At 38.4% G+C, this 25,712-nt stretch overlaps 1 protein-coding gene across 1 annotated transcript in view; it reads right to left on the reverse strand.

Moving 5' to 3' along the window:
* Positions 1-5,095: 5,095 nt before the first annotated feature.
* Positions 5,096-25,712, reverse strand: part of LOC124619753 (stress-induced-phosphoprotein 1) — a 56,660-nt gene continuing 36,043 nt past the window's right edge. Inside the window, exons 5-11 of the mRNA XM_047146331.1 lie at positions 25,513-25,639; positions 20,062-20,204; positions 18,898-19,075; positions 9,112-9,273; positions 8,851-8,954; positions 5,894-6,057; positions 5,096-5,792 (exon numbers count right to left, since the gene is read on the reverse strand). Coding sequence (XP_047002287.1) covers positions 5,720-5,792; positions 5,894-6,057; positions 8,851-8,954; positions 9,112-9,273; positions 18,898-19,075; positions 20,062-20,204; positions 25,513-25,639 — 951 coding nt within the window. The 3' untranslated portion in view covers positions 5,096-5,719. The remainder of the gene's footprint in view (positions 5,793-5,893; positions 6,058-8,850; positions 8,955-9,111; positions 9,274-18,897; positions 19,076-20,061; positions 20,205-25,512; positions 25,640-25,712) is intronic.

Consider the following 25,712-nt stretch of genomic DNA (forward strand, 5'->3'; position numbering starts at 1 on the left):
TGTTATCAGTGACATACAAAATACTTTCTAAAGCACTTTTAAATACAATAAAGGAACAAACAGGACCTAATATAGGAGATAATCAAGCAGGATTTAGAATAGGTAGATCATGTGCAGAACAGATTCTTAATTTAAAAACAATTTTGAGAGTAAGAGTGATACAAAATAAAAATACAGTAGTTAATTTCGTAGACTTCAAGAAGGCCTAAGACTTAGTTGACAGACAAACACTATTCCAGATACTTTAAGAATCAGGGATAGATGAAAACACCAGAAGACTTGTTTAACAAACGCTCACAGATGCGACATCAAGAATTAAGTTTCAAGGCGAAATTTCTGAACCATTCAAAATCAAAACAGGGGTTCGACAAGGAAATAGATTGTCCCCAATTCTCTTTAACTTGGTTTTAGATAAAATAGTAAAAACATGGGAAAGCACATTAAACAACAGAGGCACAAAGGGTATAAGCATGGGCCAAGGAAAGAACAAATTTGAAAATAAATGTTTAGCCTTTGCGGATGATATGGCATTGATAACTGAAAACCGAACAGACGCAACAGTTACACTTGATCTGTTAACACGAAATTGCTGAAAAGACTAGGCTAAAAACATTCTATGAAAAACCGAGTACATAGAACACAAACATAATACAGAAAAGTCTATGAAAACAAAGTATGGAAAAATTAAGAGAGTGTATAGATTCAAATACCTGGGGGAATGGATCCAAGCCAATGGGCTGGATAACACAACAAATAAAGAAAGAATAAAAAAGTTAGAATTTGCATATAAATTGACACAAAACTACAATAAGAAATCAATATCCATACAAGCAAAGATTGGACATTATAATACAGTTATTAGGACACAAGCAACATATGGATCAGAGTGCCTAACATTGAATAAGAAAGGCGAATTAAGAGAACTAGAAAAAAAAGAGAAAAATACTAAGAAAAATTCTAGGTCCTGAGAAAAACAAGGAAAATAGGTGGATTAAAAGGAGAAATGAAAACTTATACAAAAATACAGAAAAGATAACAGATACAATGAGGAAGAGACGGCTAAATTTTATGGACATTTAAAAATAGAAGAAACACGGATTACAAAGAACATTTTTAATTATGTTAGGAAGCTGAAAAAACTGTAGGATGGATAGAAGCAGTAAAGAAAGATGCCAACAAAATAGGTGTTACAGAAGAAATAATATGTGACAGGAATCACTTCAGGCTACTGATAAAAACGCAAACTATGGAGAAGATGAGCCAAAACCTTGACCCAAGAGAGTGTGGACAGATGAGCAGAGACAAGCAGTTCGTGAGAAAATGAAGTACTGGGAAGAACGAAAGAAAAAGAAACAGGATAAGTATTAAGTTTTATGCGGTCCATAGCTGGCAAGAAAAAAAAAAATCTCATTAAACTTCTCTTCTGATACAGGCAAATGTTAAAAGTTAGAAATTACAAATAAATGAGGAGAGTCAGTTATTATCGTGAGCATTAAATCACATTTTGTGTTTACATTTGCATCATTCGGTTCACTTTGCAAGATGTTTCCTCTTCATTTCCACAACTACCCTTATCCCAGTGACTACTCTTATTCTAAATAATGCATTATTTAAAACTATAAAAGTGTGAAAGTTCCACCTTGGTCCCCAGGTAATATGTGTAGTTTCGTGGCTGTAGGTTGGATGTTACAGGCTTAAGCTGATTAGTACTGTCTCGTAATTTGCTATCATTGCATGGTACATTAAGGTGTACATTGAATTGTAGGAGCTACCATGTTGTCTCTGTTAAAGCAGGCACAGTCTGGATATATGTACTTTATTTATTCCGTTTGTTGCTACTACTCGGACAGACATTTTATTTGTTTGTGAAGTAACTCATTTTTATGCAACATCTTTTTAATCCTTTTTTAATTTAGGGAAGGGTATGTATCACGAAAGGAAAACAGAAACATTATGTTTTCTGTCTGTTCCAAAAAAGCTTGTAATTTCACTTTCGTGTAGTTTATTCTTTGCTTTAAGATACATAGATTAATTTCCCAATTGAGATATTTTTGAGCCTAGGGTATACTCATTGTTGTATTTATGATGCTTCTATGTTTCTAGTTCATGTTTTGTGCAATGGAAAGACTAGTAGTGGAACAGACAGAACCATCCACAAAAAATATTTTAATATTCGCTTACTAGAAAAGGGTCCTAAAAATGGTTACCAGTGCTTAAAGACTTGGCACAAAAATGGTAGTATTCATGAACAGTACAATAAAACATCTTTCCTTGCATTTGCAAGGATCCGGATAAAATGCAAGAAATCAAGTGTCCATTAGATTGTATGTCCACACTTTCTCAGATATTACAGAGGTATCACAGTACCTCTATGAGTAAATGTTCATGATGAATCTGCAATAGCAACACGACATTAAAAATGGTTCAAATGGCTCGGAGCACTATGGGACTAAACTTCTGAGGTCATCAGTCCCCTAGAACTTAGTTCTAATTTAACCTAAGGACAACACACACATCCATGCCCGAGGCAGGATTCGAACCTGCGACCATAGCGGTTGCGCGGTTCCAGACTGTAGCGCCTAGATCCGCTCAACCACTCCGGCTGGCATATGACATTAAACACAACTTGTTACATGTAACTAAATAGTTCATAATCTCTGATTCTCAAGCTACTGGTGCAAAGCTTAGCATATTATTAGTGGCTCCTAGTACTACAGAGAGAACAGCTTCCCACGATTGGAAGACATGGACAATGAACAGTGAATACAGGAGACTATGCTTATTTGTACAGCACCCCCTCCCCCCCTCCAAAAAAAGTACACATTATGTTAAAAAAGTACTAATTCTCACTGTTCCTCCATTAACTCATTTGATCGTCATGTGAACACAGACAACCACTGCTCCTTGTATATACAAAAAACTTTCAATAGACCAAAGGCTGAAAACGGACTGAGTAGCAGGAAACTATATTCAAACAAAAGGGACACATCTTCATCCCCAACCATCAGCTGAAAAACAAAACTTACCATAATTATGTTTTGTTGAATACGTCACAGAGAAACTGATATGGAGACAGAAGTGTTTAACATCTCCTCTAGCATTAAGTTACTGAGCACACAATTGCTGCTCTATCAACTCCTGAACTACATATGAAGAAATAGCTAAGGCAGCATTTCATACTTCCATTGGTACAAGTAACTGTAATGTCGGATAGCAAAAATGACATGCAACGTTCAAATAAATTTTGCAAAATTAAACTATATTTGGTATGTCACTAGAAAAAATATTTTGGTACACCCCAGTCATAATGTAGCCTTTTAGACAATGCAGAATCATAAAAACGGCATCAGAAATTATCTCCTCCAAAACCCTGAAGTGAAATAGTTGTACTGAACTTCAGTTCCTCGTAAGTGCAGGCACTTGCAGTCTACCAAAATGTAAGTCAATTTCTTGTACTGAATGCTTCTATGAAACTTCTCTGCCCTTTCCTCTTTATAGCAGGCTTTTAAGTTACAATATACTTATAGCCCCCCCCCCCCCCCCCCCCCATGACATCTGGAATAGCGTAGATAATAGTCACACAAAATTCTAAAACTTATCTTCTGCAGACTAGCCATTTCATCAATTCCAGCATTGCTTTGGGTTTGCTATGCATAATCTATTTCTCATCCTATTCTTCACACACAGACATCACTTAATGGAAATTTAATCTGAAATTCAGTTCACCATCCACTGTTGAAAATGTCACTCCACTATGAAGGATGAGTATAAAGTGAAACTTCTAGGACATATTAACCCATATTAACCTTTTAGGCCAAAAGAGTAAAGTATTTTTAATGGAACCAAATGTTTCAGGGTTGTCGTTTCTTTTCTTACATCATCACACTAGTGTTATGAGAATGTATGTGTCTAATTATAGCTACATTCACAAAAACGTCTCTGTAACTGCCAAAATGTACTGCCCAGAATGAGGTAGAGCCAGTCTATTACCTGTCAACTTGAGTAATCCTAGAGCGGAACAAATTTACACAGTTAAAAATAAAACTATGCCTTATGGCTAAAGAACCCAAATTTCACAGGACAGAGCTCATAGCTATACAGTCACAGGATTATTTATACTAGACTATTTTGTAGGAAAAAAAAAAAAAAAAAAAAAAAAAAAAAAAAAAAAAAAAAAAAAACAAACCATCAAAATGCTGTACTATCCAGCTAGTGGCAGAACAATTTCCTCTGATTTAGAGTAAGGAACAAAGGGAGTAAGTGAAGAGGGCTTCTTGGTATCATGAAATAATGGAAGGAAAAACTGCCTGCATTTAATTTGCTGTATGGCTAGAATCAGAGTGCATAGAATGACTAAACTTAATTTCGTAAACCTTCTATGTTCTTCATGTATCACAAGCAGTCATATAAGAACTTCTGCTGCAGAAGTAGTATCCAGTGTTTATTCTTCATGTGTAATAATGTTAGATGAAATCATCTTTGGGCACTTCCATAAATGAGGCTTTGGAGAGATATTTACTAATTATTGTCCATTTTTCTTACCTTCATTTTAAATGCTGTATTGGTGACCACAACGGTCTCTAAACAATATGGTAATATGGTTTAGTCACTGGGTTTCCATAACCATGAACAACCTATTGTCCAAATTCATAAAGCTGTTTTCAGCAGTAGTTAATTGTCGAGTTCTTTTTCCACTCCTACTTCACCTTGAAATATATTGACCAGATACAACAGACAAAACATTGTAGAAAGAGGGGGGCGGCATGTGTCACACATATGAAGAGTTAAGAATGCCACTTAGAATTTTAAAAATTAATAACTGGCTATTGATATTTTACTCTTGTAGAACTGTCGTATTAATCACAGACATTCTGAATATGAACACTTTCTGATGTATTTTCACAGCATGATGTAATTTAAAGGAACTTAAAGAGCCTTACAGACAACATCTCAATATCAAAACATCTGAATTTCTACAAAAAGGAAATGAGAGAGAGAGCTGTTGCTGTTATAAGAGGCAGACAATTGTTCCGATAATTATTTGTGTGTACGGTGACATTGTCAGCCTAATGTAATAGCTAATGAAATAAATAAGTTCTTATCATAAACAGTAATTTATTTAATAAATTGTCATAAATGGTGTGCCATGAGACTAAGACCATTGTTACTTGTCTCCAATACTGAACTGATGGACATAGGAAGCAATGAACTCATTCACATTACAAAAATTTGATAAAAACTTACTACAGATAATGTAAAGGTAAAGGGCTTATCTCCTTCATGGAACATATGGCCCTATAAATTTTATTTTGTATTCTGAAAGAATACAGTAATTAGCACTTTCAACAGTCACATAATAATGCCAATAATTTACGGTGTCAGTAGGAATTAAAGTTCACATAACATCTCTGTTTCACTAACAAATCAAAAAACTTCTCCTAGTGTCATAAACACTATAATTGTCTTCTGTTAGCTCGCAACAAATTATCTGTGCACCTGGCAGTAAAACAAATAGTCAAATGGCTTTCTAAACATTCATCAGTCGTCTAAATAACACATCCTGAATATAAAAATACAATGAAACATAGACAATACAAGAATTACATTATTTGCCAATAAATGCACACAATTCAGGCGAAGATGACTGAGCGCTGGTGATGTTACAACACCTGTGCAGATCAAACGGATGAGTCAGAGCAAATTAGTCTCTCTCGTTACATCAACGAATAGCAATCAATCCTGATTCCAACAGCTTCTGAATCTTTGAGGCAATTTCAGGATTTTGCAAATGCCTGAAAAAAACAATCACTTGTAAATAAAATATTAAGAATCCTGCTGTAATATTTCACAACAACTTTGAAGAATGTAACCATATGAAATTGTGTACACTTACTCTGCAAGAGCTTTCGGATCATTCTGCATTTGCTCTAAAATAACTCTCATGGCTGGATCTCGCATAATAGCTTGTATTTCAGGATCAGCCATTGCCCTCTTACGAACTTCTTCTGGATTTGAGTTTACTGCCATTGTACAGGTTCTGTAGCCATCAATAGCTTCCTATTGAGCAGGTTAATTTCATCAGTAACAGTAAAAATGAAAAGCAAAACTGTACTTCACATTTGTCTACTCGGCACTAAAATGCAAAACTATGCAAACAAAATAAAAACATTAGCCAAGCCTCAAACATTACTAGTTACATGTTTTAGCCAAATTATTTAAATTTTTGACTGAATATTCTCATTAGTTAGTTTACTTTTATTCTTGCAGAGGTTCCCAATTTTACTTCTGACTGGATAAATCTACTGCTGTATTCACGCACTTGACATATTTTGTTTGGTTAAACTGCTTCATTAGACAGAAAAAAAGAGAGGAGGTACGGGCGAAGAGGAGGGTGCGGGGACGAGGAGGAGGAGGAGGAGGGGGGCAGGGCAAGGAGGAGGGAGCAAGGTGTTAGTGGGCATGAAGGAGTAGATGGGGGTGGGTGTGATGGAGGGAGAGTAGATGGGGGTGGGGGTGATGGAGGGAGAGTAGATGGGTGTGGGGGTGATGGAACCCCATCGGATTATCACAAACGGGTTGTTTGAAAAGTAAGAAAGACGCGGAAACTGACAATGGGAACTAGATTTTTTAGCTTGACAGATGCAAAACATTGTATAGCTTATGCGTAATTCGTGAATAGTTTTATTCTGCACTCGATTTTCTATTCTCTAGCCAAAAAGGAATCCTCAATTTTGTTGTTGAGGCAAGACAGTGTGGCAGCAAGTTTGTTAGCACATTGTTCAAACTACACATGTAAACAGTGCTCACCATGTACAACTGGAATACCATCCGTACCATACTTTGGTATTTAAAATATGAACATAATCTCATTATATAACCCATTATTTATGATTGAATCTCTCACCCTGCAGCAGATGGTGTGTTTCTGTAACTCCCTGGCTGATTGAAGACAAGGATAGAACCCAGAACCTTGCATATCATGGATAATGCTCTGACTGACTTGTTCAGGAATGACTCACGACCTCTCATTTACCCTACCAAACTTCACAGAAGCTCCACATCTAGCTGGACTAGCACTTCTGGAAGGAAAGGTATTGCAGAGAAATGGCTTAGTAACAGCCTAGGGGCATTGCTTCAAGAATGAATCTTTCACTCTTAATCCTCTGCTCTGCAATCTCTCTTCTTCCAGGTGTCTTAGCCCAGAAAGATACGCAGTGGAGCTTCTATGAAGTTTGGGAGGTAGAAGATGTACTGGCAAAAGTAAAGCTGTGAGGCTGAGTCTTTAGTCGCGGCTGGATGTTAAGCTCGTAAGTGCAAAAGGTCTGCTTCTGGATCTGGGTACTGGTTCTGTACACAATTTGAATCTCAGGAATTTTGAACTCATGATTTGAGAATAGTAAGATTAATAAAATAGCATGACACTGCATACCGCATATCATGATAAATAAAAGGATACTCCGGTGAGTGAGTTAGTTTGGTCATCAGAGATACCAACACACTATCTTTTGCTGGGCAATGTGTAAGAGCATGTGTCTTTTTTTAATGGTCCAAACAGTATCATTTGTATTAAGCCAACACATTCAGCTGGCTTGGGTGAAAGCAGTATGTTGCACAGTATTAATTTTTGTTTCTTGTGAAAATCCTCTTTCGTTCTGCAATATTTGTGTTTCCTACATAACTGTTTAACATAACGCCGGAAGTCCTGTACATCATCAACACCTATAATAGTTTTGCTTTTTACTCTTCACACACTAGAAATTTGTAGTACACTCAACTACTACAACTGTGCTTCAGAACTGACATCTCCTGGAAACATTCTTTTTTCTTTAACAATGAAGAACAAGACTAGTGTCATTCACATTAATGATGGTGCCACCTACCAGTCTTTGTTCTAGAACATTGGTTTTTCCTTTATTTTGGTATCTATCTGACTTTGGAGGGGTTTATGGAGGTTTCTAAAAACACCTCTCAATGAAATAATGTCTTCAGAGTTTTCGGTTAGTTGGTTGATTTTGGGAAGAGGGCCAAAAAGCGATGTCGTTTCTCCCATCAGATTAGGGAAGGATGGGGAAGGAAGCTGGCTGCACCCTTTCAAAGGAACCATCCCAGCATTTGTCGAGGCAATTCGGGGAAATCACAGAAAACCTAAATCACGACGGCTGGACGTGGGCAGACTACTCATTTTGTTAGTACTGTATCAATTGACCTTCCAATGGACTACCACTGTAAGCCTCTACGCAAAACAAACAATCATTTTTTAGCAGGCATCTAATACATTGGATAACATATTGCATGGCAATGATGATACGCTCCAATTAAATGTTTTCTTTCATTTTTGCACTTACATTCCTTCTGAAACTTAAGCCTACTTTAAATACCTGTTTTTACATATTCAATTTTCTGGAATAAGTTGCAATTGTGTAACCCAGTCAATCTTATCTAACATCATTTTTAAGTGATCAGGATGGCATCATTCATGGAGTTCATTATAACACCACAGGTTCACATCAATATCAATTAAGCACAATACTTTTTCTTGAGATTCATTTCTAACTGATTCAACGATAAATTCACTGTGTCACATTTCTTGAAAGAAACTGCCCTCCAGGAAGTAGAAGAAAATGTTATTTGACTGTGTTACATCACTCATTACTTAAATGAGCCAAGTCTGACTGCTGCAACTTCTGAGATTTATTTAGCATAATTGCACCACACACTGAAGAAATGATGCAGCTAGTCAGGCAGGCAGGGAACTTCCTACCATTTGCTTCGAGGACAGAGAAAAACAAGCTAACATAATATAATGATACACTTATTAAGATAACATTAAAGCAGCTATGGTTAACTTACAGCATTTGATGGATCTAGTTCCAATGCTTTTTGGTATGCTGAGATGGCTTTGCCAGGTTGCTGCATTCCCTGCAGAATTTTGCCTTTTCTTATCCAACCTCGAGCTATCAAAAAGAAAAAAAATTGGGACAGTATTATTATTATTATTATTATTATTAAGGATGATAATTTCAAGAGTGTCTCTAAAAACACTCTAGCAACTTAAAACTATGAGCGTTATGAAAAATTTGAAAAGTCTTAAAACCAGCATCCAATACTTACTGAACTTTGGATCCAATTCAAGACATTTCTCACAGTCTTTTAGTCCCAAGTCAAACGCAGCAAGTTTTGTGTAACATGCGGCACGGTTGCTGTATAGTTTTGGATCATCAGGATTCCGCTTTATTGCCTCTGTGTAGTGTTTGACAGCTTCTGCATAATTGCCTGTGGAAATTTTTCATTTTGTGTATAAATATGTCAATAGTATACGGAAGATAAAACAATCTTTCCAAAAACTCAGCTTCAATATGTCATTAAGTATGCAATGATCATAGCAGCGGCACAGTTATCACACCATTTACATTACAACAAAACAAACTTCTGACAAAAATGACAATTGCAGAAATGGTGCTTGGATGTGATGTCAGATATCATGAAATACTCACAGTGTTTCACTCATCGACGCAGCTGCCACCTTCCCAACACATCTGGTATCTCACCCGAGAACCATCTCTACAACTACTCTGTCAGGAAAGCCTCAAGCAACACAACAATGACTACTTGTTTTCAGTTTGCCAAGAATGTTTGTGATCCATTTCTGCCTGCAATATGCTTCCCTCAAGGTACACTACTAATGAAAACCCATGTTTACTAAAACTCTTCTGTATGCCAAAACAATATCAATTAAACTAATTACTTGGATTCACCAGAATTATCTGTGCATGGGGCAAATTCCTCTATGGGGGGGGGGGGGGGGGGCAGGAAAAAGAGAGAGAGAGAGAGAGGGAGAGAGAGAGAGAGAGAGAGAGAGAGAGAGAGGGAGGGAGGGAGCGAGGGAGAGAGAGAGAGAGAGAGAGAGAGGGAGGGAGGGAGGGAGGGAGCGAGGGAGAGAGAGAGAGAGAGAGAGAGAGAGAGAGAGAGAGAGAGAGAGAGAGAGGGGGAGAGAGAGAGAGAGAGAGACACCTGCACAGGCTAAAAATAGTGAACATATGCAGTCAGATTATTGTTTTTGTATCTTATGTGAACAATGTGGTACAAAGTACGGCTAAGCTAATCAGTTCCACAATATAGTTAACTTTAATTTAGCCACGATGGTTTGAGAATGCTATATCTGTTTTCATAACCATCGGGCAGGGTGGGGTGGGGCGGGGGCGGTTAACATCCTGAAACCAGCCACACTTATTTAATGAACTATTTATTTTGCCATGAAATTTGATACGTGAAATTTACATAAGAAATCCTCACTACTGCCTGTTGGTGGGCTCAAGCCAAAACTAGTTCGATTTAAACTAGTATCACAAGAATCTAATACCTTCATTTGTCCATTTCTGCATCACCTTCACGTTTTCAGATTTAGTCAGTACCTGGCCCTCACAAACCTCGTATTGCAAAAACGCGTCTCCAAGGCACAGGCATCCCAGAATCACCTCTGCTTCTTCTGAAAGATACTGCTAGTGTGGAATCCCTGCTACATACATCACATCTCTGAAACTGAGTCCCTTGCTCTCCATCATCTGAAGGGGCATTCCAGGCAGTCCCTTGCCCAGTATGTTGAAAGTCTCATCTAGGCCTTCACAGACAGGCACCATCCCCTAGGACTAGTTCTAAAAAAATCTCTCATGACATCACCACTTCCACAGGCAACCCCACCCACCCAAGAACAAGCTACAAACAAGTGCCCCCTTCGTCACCCAATATCACACCAGACTAGAACAATTGAACCACAGGGGTTTGATTAACTATCTATCATAATGCACTAAAACTAAGGACATACTACCAAAGCTCCTTTCCACCCCTCCTAAAGTGATGTACCATCATCCATTCAACCTTCGCAACGTCCTAGTCCATCCCTATACCTCTTCCAATCCCAACCCCTTGCCACTGGGAAGACCCAAGTGCAAGATTTGCCAATCCACTCACCCAGTACTTACTATTCCATTCTTGTCACAGGCTTATCCTACCCCACCTGTGTAATCAGCCATGTCATATACTAGCATCACTGCAAGCTTTTTATATTTGTGTGACTACCAACCAGCAGTCCACTAGGATATAAAGCTGCTGCCCAACTGTGGCCAACAGCAAAATATACCACCCTGTGGCACACCAGGCAGCTGAACATAGCACGCTTGACTTCAATGGCTGCTTCACAACCTGGGCCATCTGGTCCTCCCCTGCACTACCAGCTTTTCTGAATTACGCAGATGGGAGCTATCCTTACAAGACATTCACTGCTTGTGAAATTATAGTGATTCCAACCTGTTGTAACCTACTGTCCCCACACCATCCAACCAATAGTTTCTGCCCCCTCTGTCCTCTCACCACCTCCCTATTCACATCCCATACCCTCCTTGTGTACCACCCTCTGCCAACACACTTGCCCATCTTTCCCCTTCCCTGCTCCTCTCTTTTTCCACTCCCCCCCTCCCCCGTCTGACTCCCTGTCCCACAGTCTTCTGATGCAGCCCCTGGTGGCCATCTTGCCATGCCTCACAGACCCTGTACACTCTACCTCCCATTCCCTGCCCCCTCCAGGTAGCTGCTTTTATTCCATGTGACAGATGCATTTTGATTCAAGCCGTCCAAGATGGCGATCATGTGTGCTTGAGGTGTCTTTGCTTGTTTGAATGAATGAATGAATGAATGTGTGTGTGTGTGTGTGTGTGTGTGTGTGTGTGTGTGTGTTTCCTTTTCTGAAGAAGGCTTTGGCCAAAACCTAAACATGTAACACTTTTTTGTGCTTGTCTGCAACTAAAATGTCATCTTCACAATGAGTAACAATCTACTCTTTTCCTATGTTGTAGACAGCCTGACCTGAAGTTTCAATTGTTTGAAAATATTATTGAAATGCTTTGAGGTACTACGAAGTTCAATAACTTGACTGAATTTCAGAATTTTTATGTGATTTTTGTGGAGAAATTAAGACTTTAAACTTCACATTTGCTAGAAGTTAAATGTTGAAACAGTTGCATAAAAATGCCATTTTTAGAATCTTCCATACAGTAAATGCAATACAATACCCACCTTTAGAAAGAGTTGTTTCCAACGAAAAATGTTTACGAATTAGTTCAATAGGTTTTGAGATATGACGTGATAAGCCTGAAGCTGTTTACAAATGAGGAAGTTTTGTTTAAAAAAATTAGTTAACTTTGAACAGAATTAAAATTATGAACAGATTTTTGACATGCTTAGAAACTACATAATGATTTATATTGTACATGAATCTTAATTTTTTTTTTACCTGAGTTTTGTTGGCAATAGAGGCTTTGAAGCAATTTCCTATTGTGAGTGTGAGTGAGGCAATGTGGCTGCAGCCTGCATACAACACTTGACAAGACGGTGCCACTCCTTTGAACCTCAAATGTCAAATGGTTCAAATGGCTCTGAGCACTAAGGGACGTAACGCCTGGGGTCATCAGTCCCCTACAACTTACAACTACTTAAACCTTACTAATCTACACATCCATGACCAAGGCAGGATTCGAACCTGCAACTGTAGCGGTCGCATGGTTCCAGACTGAAGCGCCTAGAACCGCTCGGCCACAGCGGCCAGCTCAAATGTCAGGTGCCAACTACTTTTAAATCAGACTATAGTTACAAAGGAATAAATTATTCACTAAAAAAGTGTGGCTGTTTGCAGTTTTTTCTTCAGGGACATGTAATATTGTTCAATGAATCAACACTTTCATCCACTGCACAATTTCTTTTACGGTTATGAACAACTTATTTAAACTATTGCTAATCTATTTACAAAATTAATTAGGGTAACTACTTCTTTACCTCTTTTAAAAATCTAATAAAATACCAATGTCACCCATCTCTACCACGTATGTCCAATATGTGTCTGAGCAGGCAATTTGAAGAGGAAAGCCTTTCTGCAGGCCTCCCCTTTGGTAGAGGTCCTCGTACCAGTAGTGTACTTATTATTCGACCTTTTAACTTACAGAAAATATCTAATTCCTGATTGATGTGCAATTTTCTTATTTTGTGTCTGAATTATAACCCCCCCTCCCTTCCCTCTCCACCCCAATACTTTTCTCAGTAATGTCATTTCCCCTGTTTCAATAGCTCTCTTCTCTTTCCTTTCCAAATTTTAACCAGCGAAACCATTAATGTCGCAATCATTATAATCGCTATGTAAAATCTCATTCATGACTTCTGATTATACTGTTACACATCAGTTGGGATTTCTTAAACTATTTCTCAGATCTTCACCTTGGACATAGGAAATCAAGCATGCCAAGTAGTTAAATTTGCTAACCTGCTCAATTATGTTCACACCAATTACAATATTTGAATAGACTGGATATTCCTCTCTGAATGCTATTATCTTAGTTTATTGATAGATATCTCCAGTTCCAATTTCAAGTGAGCTGAAGAGTTGATGCACAGCCAACTGTATGGCCGATAGCGGTACTGTAGTCTAAACCCATGGTCTACAATGCATCAGTGGATCACCACCCCCAACGCAAACGCAGATGTTAAGTTTCCATACACAAGGCCCTTATGACTTCTGTTACACCAAGTGGATAGGCTTTCTCTTTCATAACTTTCAAAGCTTGGGCACAACTTTTGTCAAATGCTTTTGTACATCACTGAATAAAATACAGATTTCTAAAGTGAACAGCAATTTCTTTTGAATCAATTATTCGCTGTGAATACAAAGTCACTACAAAAATGTCCTTCCCTGAAACTAAGCTGCTCATCTGCTGAAAGGGACTTGTTAGTTGTGATCATGCACCCCATAATAATTTTAACAGTGGTTGTATAAGGTGCTGTTTATAGCTTTGTGCCCCTATATGTGACAATCTTTTCTGTTGTCTTTCCTGTATAAATGGTATTGCAACTGATCCCGCCCAATCCTCAGGATCTACTTTGTACTCCAGCATATATTAAGAACATTTAAAAATCTTGTTGAGTATGTAGAATGCCTCTATTCTTAATGTTAATGGTAACTGCTTTGCCCAATAAAGAAATTGTATTGGCAGGTCTTTGAGGTAAATTATTATGTTCTTCAGTTACAATATCAATGAGAAATTCAGTTTTACTTTCATCCATGGCACACACAGCTTACAAATGTGGTTTGGTAAACCTGGTAAATTTCCATGAAAGAACGGAACATTTATGTTGTGCCTTTGTGGTTGACTATTCTAACGATTGTACACAGAACTTCAATAATATACAGTGTACAGTTCATTGTTGACAGCCATTTGAATCAGTCAGTGTGCCAAATGCCATTGGGGAAAAAAAAAGGAGAGAGAGAGAGAGAGAGAGAGAGAGAGAGAGAGAGAGAGAGAGAGAGAGAGAGAGAGAGAGAGAGAGAGAGAGAGTTTCATGCTGCTATTAAACATTTTCATTTGAAGGTTTGGAGTGGCAAAGAAATAAAAACAGAATTGGATAAAGTTCATGTGGATTCTGCATCACTATTTTTGTGTTAATGTAATTTTAAATAAAGTTGTACAAGCACTGAAGGTGAAGCATGTTCCAGCCAGCCAACTGAGATTACCTCAAAGGAACTGCAGACAAAATCCATGACGTGGTAATGCAAGACCGTTGAATAAAAATTTATGAATTTGCTGAGGCTGTAGACACCTCAACTGAGTGAGTGCATATTGTCCTGGATGGATAATTGGTCATGAAGAAGCTTTTTGCAAGGTGGGTCCACACCTGCTCAGTCGACCAAAAGCATATTCGGTACAATATTTAAATACAATGTGTGGATATATTTGATCACAAACTGTACAATTTTTTGGCACCGATTTGTGACTGTTGATGAAACTGGCATCCAAGATTAAACGCCAAATTCAAAACAGCAGTCAAAACAGTGGACAAAGATTGGTGAAAATGCACGAAAGAAGGCAAAGAGCATTTTGTCAGCTATTCAGGTGATGGTCAGTGTTTCTTTGGGATTCTCATAAAATGATGATCATGAATTGCTTGGAAAAAGGCAGAATCATAACTTGACCCTATTCAACACACAAATCGCCAAAGTAGCGTTGATTCAAAAGACTTGCACCAGGCAAATGGTCTACCCCACGGGAGGCCCTAGCCACACGACATTTCATTTCATAACTGGACCCTATTGTGATCTGTTGATAGGTTGTCTGAAACTTGCATTGGCTGTAAAAAGACCAAGCTTGGCACGCAAGAAAGTGCTCTTTCACCATCAGCAATAACAATGCCAAAAGTGCAGGAACTAGACTTTGAATTGGTTCCTCACCAATCCTTTTCACCACACTTTGCCCCAAATGACTTCTGCCTGTCCCCTATGCTTGCTGGGAAGAAATTTTCATCAAAAGATGAAGTGATAATTGCAGTCAACAATTATTTTGCAGAGTTCGACAGAAACTTTTTTTCCAGTGAGATGAAAACGCTGAAGGATAACTGTGCAAGACGCAAACGAGACTGTCAGTGTGTAAGTGAGCTGTTTACGAAACAATCATTTTTTCTTGCTTTTACTAGACTTATCAAACCATAGCAAAACCCATAATGAATTACTCATGTCATGGCTACAATGTCAGTTATAATGTACACCATAATTGTCAATTTTGCAGTACTCTATCATGTACTTTCCAGCCGTAATTGTGTTTTCAGTTTTTGGACACATACATGGTTAAACTTATGTAAGTAATACAGCCTGTTTTGAATTTAGTCATCTATTCTGTAATTGTTATAAATGAAGGCTTATACTCCCTATATACATTAATCAACTCGAAATGAATTTTTATTGCCATAAAATCATCCACAAAGAGTGTGTTATGTTGCACAACATCTCATTTTACCTGAACAAACACACAACACCACTTTAAGATGTGCAATAAATAAAACTATTGACAACATTTTTTGCCTTACCCATGTACAGTAAGAAACTGTAGCAGAAAGACCTGCATTCTCTGCAAACACAGGTTTCTTTGCACAACAACAACAACAACAACACGTTTGAGCTACTCACACGTATGCGCGGATGCACTTGCAGGTGTGAGTGTTACACAAAATTTTATCAAACTCAGTGATGCTCATGTGGGAACCTCTACACCACTTGGCATGGAATGACCCTACGAGCGCTTTTCATCTTTGGCACTGTGAAACATCTCTTCTACTGAACACATGCTCACAGCTTTTCCAGTATGCTTTTAGCGCCCATGTTAACTTGACTTTCTTGCTTCAAATGATCACTCCTTTCATATCCCTGAATATGGACCGCTCCTCCTGGGACATTAGAGTTTTTAAAATAACCTATTTTCAATTAATTCTATTCCATATTAAACAAGCTCGAAGATAACGTCATTATTTTTGAAAAAGTAATTTTTGGTGATGAAACAAACAAGCTTTTGAACGCCACACCACCAGTCCATGTATACTGTGTTTACAACTTTAAGTCTGTCAACCGTTTCTTCGGCCACACATGCACTGAAATATCAAAGTGAGTTCTTGTTTCAACCCTAAGATGATCTCTTATCAATGATTACTGTACACGAGGTGCAACAATAAGCAACGAGACTAATTTTCTTTGCAAGATGTGGCAACCCTGCAGGCTTGCGTAGGCACAATATCTTTGACCTTGGTGTATAAGCTGCTTCTAGTCCAAGCAGCACATTGATGCAACTGCTCAGTCGTGAATTGTGCTGTAATAAGTTAATATGTATTTGTGTCTCTCGTCATGGAAATGAAACCGCATAATATTGCGCAACGGCATGCAATTTCTTTTTGCGTTAAATTGGGTGAAAATGCGACAACAACTTACGGTAAGCTTCAGAAGGCTTTTGGAGAGGAGGTTATGTCAAGAGCTCAAGTTTTTCGTTGGCATAAAATGTTTAGTGAAGGCAGAATGAATGTTGAAGATGAAGACCGCAGTGGATGACCACCAACCTCACAGACGGATGTCAACTTAGCCGGGATGGGTGAACTCTTATGATCCGATCGAAGATCATCCATGAAAACGATTGCAGAACTGAACATCAATCGAGAAACGGTTTGTCTAATAATAATTGAGGATTGTGCATCATGATAATGCGCCATCCCATACTGCTGTCAGTACAGCAATTTTTAACCTCAAAACAAATTTCAGTACTACCACAGCCACCTTATTCACCAGATATCGCTCCATGCGACTTTTGTCTATTTCCAAGAGTCAAAACGGCGGTCAAGGGGCACCATTTTCAAACAACACAAGACGTCCAAAAAGCTGTGATGAGGGTCTTGGAGGATATTACAGAAGATGAGTTCCAGAAATGTTACCATCAATTGCAGAAGCACTAGAAAAAGTGTGTGCAATCAGAAGGGAAATACTTCGAAGGAGACAACACTAAACTTGACTAAAACAGTAAGCAACATTTTTTTCCCCATATCAATCTCATTACTTTATTGTCGCACCTCGTAGACAGTCTGATGAGAAACAAAGATTTTCTGAATTCATTGAAAAAGCAATTTTCCAAGCCTTCATTGTTCTGATATACTCTGAGAACCTACTTTTACACTATAGCTAAGTGTTGATGAATCAGCAGCATAATACCTCAGAATCAAGCCTCGAAGTTATGGCAATGCTTTATTCTGAAGAATTTTCCACAGTGTATAATTAAAAAGTATCTTTATTGGTTGGATTTAACAGGTACTTTATAATTAAAATAATTTTTCTATTCCTGGTATTTAACGTCTTTTTTTGGAGAAAAAAAAAACACTCACAGGAAAGATATCCAAGATTTTATGCAACCGTTGCAACGTGTGTAAAAGAAGATAAGAGCACAAACTATAAAATAGAAATTAATAGGATAAAAGCATAAAATCTAGTACCATAATTTGAGTGGAAACAGTGAGAATAAGTTAATTCCAAAACGAACAGACAACTCACTGTCTCCCCACTAATACCAACGGCAATACTTTCTTCCCCAAACTCTTTGTAATTCTATCGGTCACATTCTATTTCGTTACATTGGTCGGCTGTGTGAATAGCGCCATTTTAAATGCACTGAGGAATGTTTTGACATCCAGTTACATGATGACCAGCATAAAATTGACCTAAATACTACACTTCTTCCCCTCAATGGACTGCCCAACTTGTATCTTCCAGGAGATGTACTGAACTCCAAGGCCATCTCGGAAGACATATTTCCATTTTGTAACACAAAGCTTTAGAAGAGCTGAACTGCTGCCTTTCAGAGGGAGAAAATAACAGCAATTCCATAGAAATATGAGAGACTTTTATATTTTGATTACTATTTACAAACTTCAGGAACTGACTGAGAGCACAAAATGTGGAGTGGTGACAAAGTCAAAACCAGTTGCAGTGTAGAAAAACAGAATGGACAGAGTTGACAAGGTGAGGACCTAGGGGGGAGAAACAGTTCCAAAATGTGAACTTTATTTAAAATGTATTTTTCCTCAACAACATTACACATAGTAAGAAGAATTTGAGTTCCACATTGCAAGTATTGAGGAGATAATTCCAAAATATTGCAAAGGCAGCACCAAACCCTGGTTGTTATAAAGCTCTTGTTATTCTTTGCTTTTGTGCATCCCACACGGAGTCAACACTTCAGTATTTGTCAAATCTGTGGGTTAGTTTCCAATCTATGTTGGAACTACGAGAACAATTAATTTTCTCAAACTTTTGAGTTTTGCTATACATGAATGTATTCATGGTTTTAGTTGCAATCTTTATGAGGGATATTCAAATAGAACTGATTTATATTTTGGAAGATAATCTGTGAAAAACTTGTTGATAAAGGTTTAAAAATTCACAATCAAAAGCATGCGACTGCTGTCATAATAACTAATGTACGTCTATAAGTCATTCTGTATTAACATTAACAGAGCTAACATCTCCTTCAATAATAATGTAACTTTATAACATACCATTTTTGAAGAGTTCATTTCCTTTCTCCTTCTCTTCTTCAGCTTTAGCTGGATCAATGTATGCCTTTCGCTCTAATTCTTTTATCTCTCTCTCCACATTTGAAAGCAAAGCCTTCACCTCAGGGTTCCTGAACTCAGACATGGATTTCTCAAATGCAGTTTTTGCACTGTACAGGTCCTGAAAATGGTATCACGAGAAAAAGAAGTGAAAAAATTTTTACATTTTGTGTATTTACAAATTGACTGTAGTACACGCAAAGCAAGCAGTATTAATTCCAGCATTAGTTCACAGTTGATGAATGTGACAACAAAAGGAAGTATTGTTACTGTAAATCCAGGAATTGGACTTTCCGTGGAACAGCAGCACACAACTACCAGTAGCAAAGTAAGAACAAGGACGTACTAATACCAATCCTGTAATAGCAAAGATATTTTTCTTTATTTCTTCCATCAATATGTTAAACTGCACTGGAAACAACAACACATTACTTGGAACTTGAATATTTTATCTTTTCACTCTTTCTAACTGTTTGTGATTTAGTGTCTCTTATGTGATGAGACATCTTGTCTATTTTAACAACAATTGACAGAAGTTCTACAATGCTCGAAATTTACGCATTTCTTAATTATTTTATCGATCATCTTAAATGAAAGGCCATACTTTACACCAGTTAGTCAAAGTTGAACTCCTCAATGTTTTCTAGTACACGAAATGATTCATATATTTTCACAATCCCTAAACTGTGATCAACTGAATGAAAATACTAAATGCACATTTCTTTTGTTAGACAAGACCATGGAGCTTGATGGAAATTTATCATTACACCCAGTGCATTCAGATAAAACATGACAAATCCATGGTCCTGACAACCAGCTTTCTCAACTATGATGTGTGGTTAGTAATCCATCTGCGACCATAATGGGCCATTCAATACACAAAAATTCAAAAAGTCATTATTGGAAGGTTACCTTCTGTATGCGCTAACCTACTTTCTGCCTAATTAGTAAATCAATACAGCAACTGATAAATTAAGAGATAATGGTGTTACCCTTTTTTATTGATACACGATAAATATGACAGTATTACAGTACAAACTGCCACTATGCAATCACTCAACATACCAAGCAAATTCTGAAGTTATCTTTTTACAGAAAATCACTTACCCCAAGTTTTTTGTGGGCATTCCCAATTCTGGTAAAGGCTTTGGCAATCAATTTAAAATCAGCCCTATTTTCTCTCCCAATTTCAATAGCCTTTTCACACTGTTCAATGCATTTTTTATACTCCTTTTGTTCAAAATAGACAGCTGCAACAAACATAAAATAGTGACCACCAGATCTATGACATATCAAGAGTGGCGTAATTTGAACTGTAACAAGCTTTATTACTTAATTTATCACATAGTTCTAAAAACATAAACAACTGTTTGAACTTGTTGAATCTGAATAAACACATAGGAACTAAAGCAATATTTTGTCCATGCTACTCTCGGAAAAAAAAGAGGGTCTTGTGGTTTAAACACCACAGTGCTCTATTGGGGCATGGGTCCTATTGAAGATGGTATGCCCTTGCCTTCCTCTGATCAGTCATAAGGGGACCTAGAGTTTAATGTGATCTCTAAATCACAGGACAGCTCAGCATTTTGCACATTAAGGAACATTACAGAATATGAAGGATGTAAAATGTGACCAAAAAAAAATCCTAGAAATTGCTAGGAATCAAATTTCGTTGTTACCAGTTTTGAGTGTTTTCTCAATCATCTACAGAGGTGCACACTTAAATCTTTTTCTTTTAATAAAAAAGTTACAGCAACCTAATATGTCTTCAAATCTTGCACTTTTTTATACCCTTCACTACCAAAATTTATGCAAAATGCATTGTAAACAAGCTCAGGCCGCCTTAGCCTAGGGCATGGAGATCAAGACCACCAGGTCAGTGACATTTTGTACCACAATGGTTTTAGTTCCATAGCCTTTTTGTAGTATGTATTACAGGTCTGAAATGGAATGGTTTCGTAATCTGGTATTTGGTCCAGACCTATAAGTGTGAGCTACATCACCCATGCAATCCAGCAATGATCCCATCAGGTATGCAGAATAGGACCTATTGATCATTAATGTCTCCAAAGCACATAACCCCACAGGGTGACTGCCATTTTTTTGTAATTTGCTGGATGCATGCCAATTTCTGTCTTCCACTAGAGTTTTTACTCTTGACAGCTCCCTCTAAACTAAACTCTGCCCAAACAGGCCTTGAAGGCCCAATGGTACTGACCGGCCACCTGGTCATCCTCAGCCCAGAGCTGTAACTGGACGCAGAAATGGAGGAGCATGTGGTCGGCAAGCCACTGTCCCAATCGTATGTCAGTTTATGATACCAGAGCCACTACTTCTCAGTCAAGCAGCTCCTCATTTTGCTTCACAAGGGCTGAGTGCACCCAACTTACGGCAGACCGTATGGTTACCCGTCCTAATGCTAGCCCAGTCCGACAGTGCTTAACTTCGGTGATCTGACGGGAACTGATGTTATCACTGCGGCACGTCTGTTGGCTCCCTATAGTACCAGGGAAGTTATCCCATGATGTCTTAACAGATTTCCTACCATCCTGTCCCTTCTTGTCAATGTTTCCCATACGTTCCTTTCCTCACGAATTCTCCAGAGAACCTTCTTGTTCCGTATCGTATCAGGGCATTTAATTTTCAACCTACATCTGTTGCACCGCATTTCAAAAGCTTTGATTTTCTTCTGCTCTGGTTTTCCCAAGTCCATGTGTCACTACAATTGTACTGTGCTCCAAATGTAAATTCCCATAAACTTCTTCCTCAAATTAAGGCCTATGTTTGATACTAGTAGACTTCTCTTCACCAGGAATGTTCTTTTTACCATTGCTAATCTGCTTTTATGTCCTCCTTGCTCCATCCGTTATGGCTTATTTTGCTGCCTACATAGCAGAATTCCTTAACTTCATCTACTTCATGATCATGAATCCTGGTGCTAAGTTTCTCACTGTTCTCATTTCTGCAACATCTCTTCATCTTTCTTCAATTTACTCTCAATGTATATTCTGCATCATGAGTTTCTTGCCGATAAACACCAGAGCAATGGAATGCGTGCAGAACAGACCGAAGAAATGCAAAACAGGCTACAGCAGCAACCAAATCCTCACGTTATGCTGATCTATATGCAAAACTTAACACACGTGAAGGAGAACAGGACTTATATCGACTCACTAACGCAAGACACTGCAAGTCAGACAATGTTTATCGGTTCTACGGAGTCAATGGTGAGACCGGTAATCTGCTAGTTGACTGGAAGAAGGCCAGAGAATGATGGCGCAGCTACTTCAAGAATATCTCAACAGAAGAGTTCTCCCATCCACCAATACCCAACTGCCATGTTGTTTAAGGGCCCGTAAGAGAAATTGCAGTCTAAGAGGTCAAAACTGCTTTGAGGAAAATGAAGCCTGGGAAAGCCACCGGCCCAGATGACCTTCCAGCAGAGTTATGGTGTTCGCATCATTGGAAAGCAGCCAAATGGTTAATGGAACTCTTCAATAAGATCATTGACGCGGAACAAAAACCAACTGATAGGCAGCAGAGCATCACCGTGCCCATCTTTAAGAAGGTGAATCCCGCTGAGTACACCAATTACCATCCAATTGGACTTCTCTGCCATGCCATGAAAACCTCTGAGCGTGTTCTGGACCAAAGGATCCTTGAGATCACACGAATTTCCAGAAACCAGGCTGGATTTGTGAAGAACTGCGGCACAACTGATGTGATTCATGCTGCAAGACTGTTAGTCGAGAAACATCATGAGAAAGCCAAGCCACTGCATCTAGCATTCCTGGATCTCAAAAAGGTCATTGATCGGGTGGCACACAGTCTCATCTGGCTAGCACTTCGACAACAAGATGTTCCGGAGCAGCTTATTAACTGGATGCAGTTATTCTATGCACAGCTGAGTAGTTAAGTCTGTACAACCTCAGGACTACCCAAGGACTTCCCCATCACAGTTGGCATCCATCAAGTTTCTGCATTATCACCACTTCTGTTCATTCTTGTAATGGACGCCGTGACAGCTGATCTGCACTGGCCATTACCATAGACCCTACTTTATGCTGACGATGTGATGCTGGCAGCAAAAAACAAGCTTGATCCGCAGAGCCTAACTCAAGAATGGAGTGACCGGCTGGCGCAACACGGTTTGCACATTAATTTGAAAAAACCGAAGACATGACATCAGACAGACATGAAATTGGAACCATCACAATTAATGGTGAAGATCTGACTCATGTGAGTAAGTTTAAGTACCTAGGTTCCACGATCACCGTTGACGGCCGACTCACCGAAGAGGTCAACACCAGAACTCAGGCGGCCTGGATGAAGTGGCGAACAACAACCGGAGTCACTTATGACCGCAGGATGAAAGCCAATTTAAAATATAAAATCTATCACACTGTCATCTGACCAGTCGCCTTGTATGGTTGTGAGCACTGGCCGACTACAGTTGAGACACAACACCGCCTAAGTATAATGGAAACGGAGATGATAACATGGACAGTGAGCCTCACTAAGTTAGATCACGTTTTTAATGACAGTTTGGTGTTGCACCAATCCAAGACAAGATGTGTGAGAGCAGTCATTGATGGTCTGGGCATGTTTTATGGGCGGGTGATGACTATTGCCAAGGCAGGTTACACACTAAGTAGTCAGCCATAGACACAAAGGACGACCTAAGCAACGGTGGGCTGTTACAATTCATAAAGACCTTAAATGCAAGAACATCCACCCAGGTGCAGCCCGTGATAAAAGAATGGAGACAACGGACCCATGTAATGGACCCCGCAGGCACGCGGGACAAATGCTGAAGGAAAAGAGAAGTATATTCTGTACTAATTAGACTATTAATCCTATTCAGGAGATCCTGTAATTCTTTACTTTCACTAAGGATCCCAATGTCACCAGAAAATTTTATCACTGATATCCTTTCACCTTCAATTTTAACTCCATTCTTGAACCTTTCTTTCATTTCTGGCATTGCTTCTTCAATGTACAGGGTGGACATTACAGGTGAAAGATTAAATCCCTGTCTTATACCCTCTTTAATCTGAACACTTCATTCTTGGTCTTCCACTCTTACTGTTCCCTCTTGGCTTTTGTACATACTGCATATTATCCACCTTTCTCTACAACTTAATCCTATTTTCCTCGAATTTAGTATATTTTGCAGCATTTGACATTGTCCAATGCTTTTTCTGAGTCAACAAATGAACATGTCTTGATTTTTCTTCAGTATTGCTTCTATTATCAACTGCAACATCAGAACTGCCTCTGTGGTGTCTTTACCTTTCCTAAAGCTAAACTGATAATCATCTAACAAAGCCTCAATTTTCTTTTTAATTATCCCATACATTATTCTTGTTGGCAACTTGGATGCATGAGCTGTTAAGCTAATCACATGATAATTCTTGCATTTGTCAGCTCTCTCAATCTTTGGAATTGTGTGGATGTTTTTCCATACATCAGATGGTATATCGACAGACTCATACATTCTACATAACTTTGTTGCCACTTCCCCCAATGATTTTAGAAATTCTCATGGAATTTTATCTAACCCTTCTGCCTTCTTTTACCTTAAATCTTCCAAAGCTCATTTAAATTCTGATTCTTATACTGGATCCTCTATCTCTTCCCTGTCCACTCCTGTTTCTTCTTGTATCATGTCATCTGAGAAGTCTTTCCCCCTCATGGAGGCCTCCAATGTGCTCTCCCCACCTATCACCTCTCTCCTCTGTTTTTAACAGTGGAATTTCTACTGCACTCTTAATGTTATCACCCTTGCTTTTAATTTCACTGAAGATTGTTTTGACTTCTCTAAATGCTGAGCCAGCCTTCCTGTCAATCATTTCTTTCCAATTTCTTCAAATTTTTATGCAGCAAATTCGCCTTAGCTCCCCCGCACTTCCTATTTCTTTCATTCCTAAGTGAATTGTACCTCTGTATTCTGGAAGTTCACCAAACATTTTTGTACTACCTTCTTTCATCGAGCAACTTAAGTTTTTCTTCTGTTACCCATGGTTTCTTTGCAGTACCTCCGACTGAAATTCTCTTTTATTATCTCCTGGCCTTTACCACCCGTAATTATGTACCCAGCCTCTCAATTTATTTCACCTTGTCCCATACATTCTTCAAAGGTCAGGCTGGTGACTTAATAAGCTACTGAAGCAGGACAAATTTAGCTTGCCAAGAAAACCACATCATAATCCACAAACGGGTCCATACATATGAGTAGCCTCAAATATATTTAACAATGCTAAAAAATAAAAACTAACTGTGTAGTTAACTACAGACGACAGATGTAACAGCATTAGTGTCAGTAGTGTGTTTCGCTACACCGACAAAAATTAGCATTATTTAAGTATTTAGTAAACAGCGAAGGTTGGGCTACCACTATAATATAGAAAAAGAAAAATTATGTGCAACATAGTAGGTTACCACAATCAAATGCAAATAACTGATGACGTTCCGTACAGCTATCTAAACTGTAGCAAACTCATCAGTCAACATAGCTAGAATCTCTTCAGAAGTATGTCATATGATAGTAATTCATACCTGCTATGTTATTAAGAAAGGTCATATCAGTTGGATCCAGTTCAACTGCTTTGTTATAATGGTTCAAAGCCTCTTCAAACTTTTTCTTCTTGTACGCTTCATTTCCAAGATCTTTTTCTTTCCGTGCCTGCAAGAAAAGGTATATTTATATATCGGACCAAAAATAATATCCATGATTGCAATTTCATTGCCATTATAAA

The sequence above is a fragment of the Schistocerca americana genome, chromosome 6, assembly GCF_021461395.2.
Source record: "Schistocerca americana isolate TAMUIC-IGC-003095 chromosome 6, iqSchAmer2.1, whole genome shotgun sequence".
NCBI lineage: Eukaryota > Metazoa > Arthropoda > Insecta > Orthoptera > Acrididae > Schistocerca > Schistocerca americana.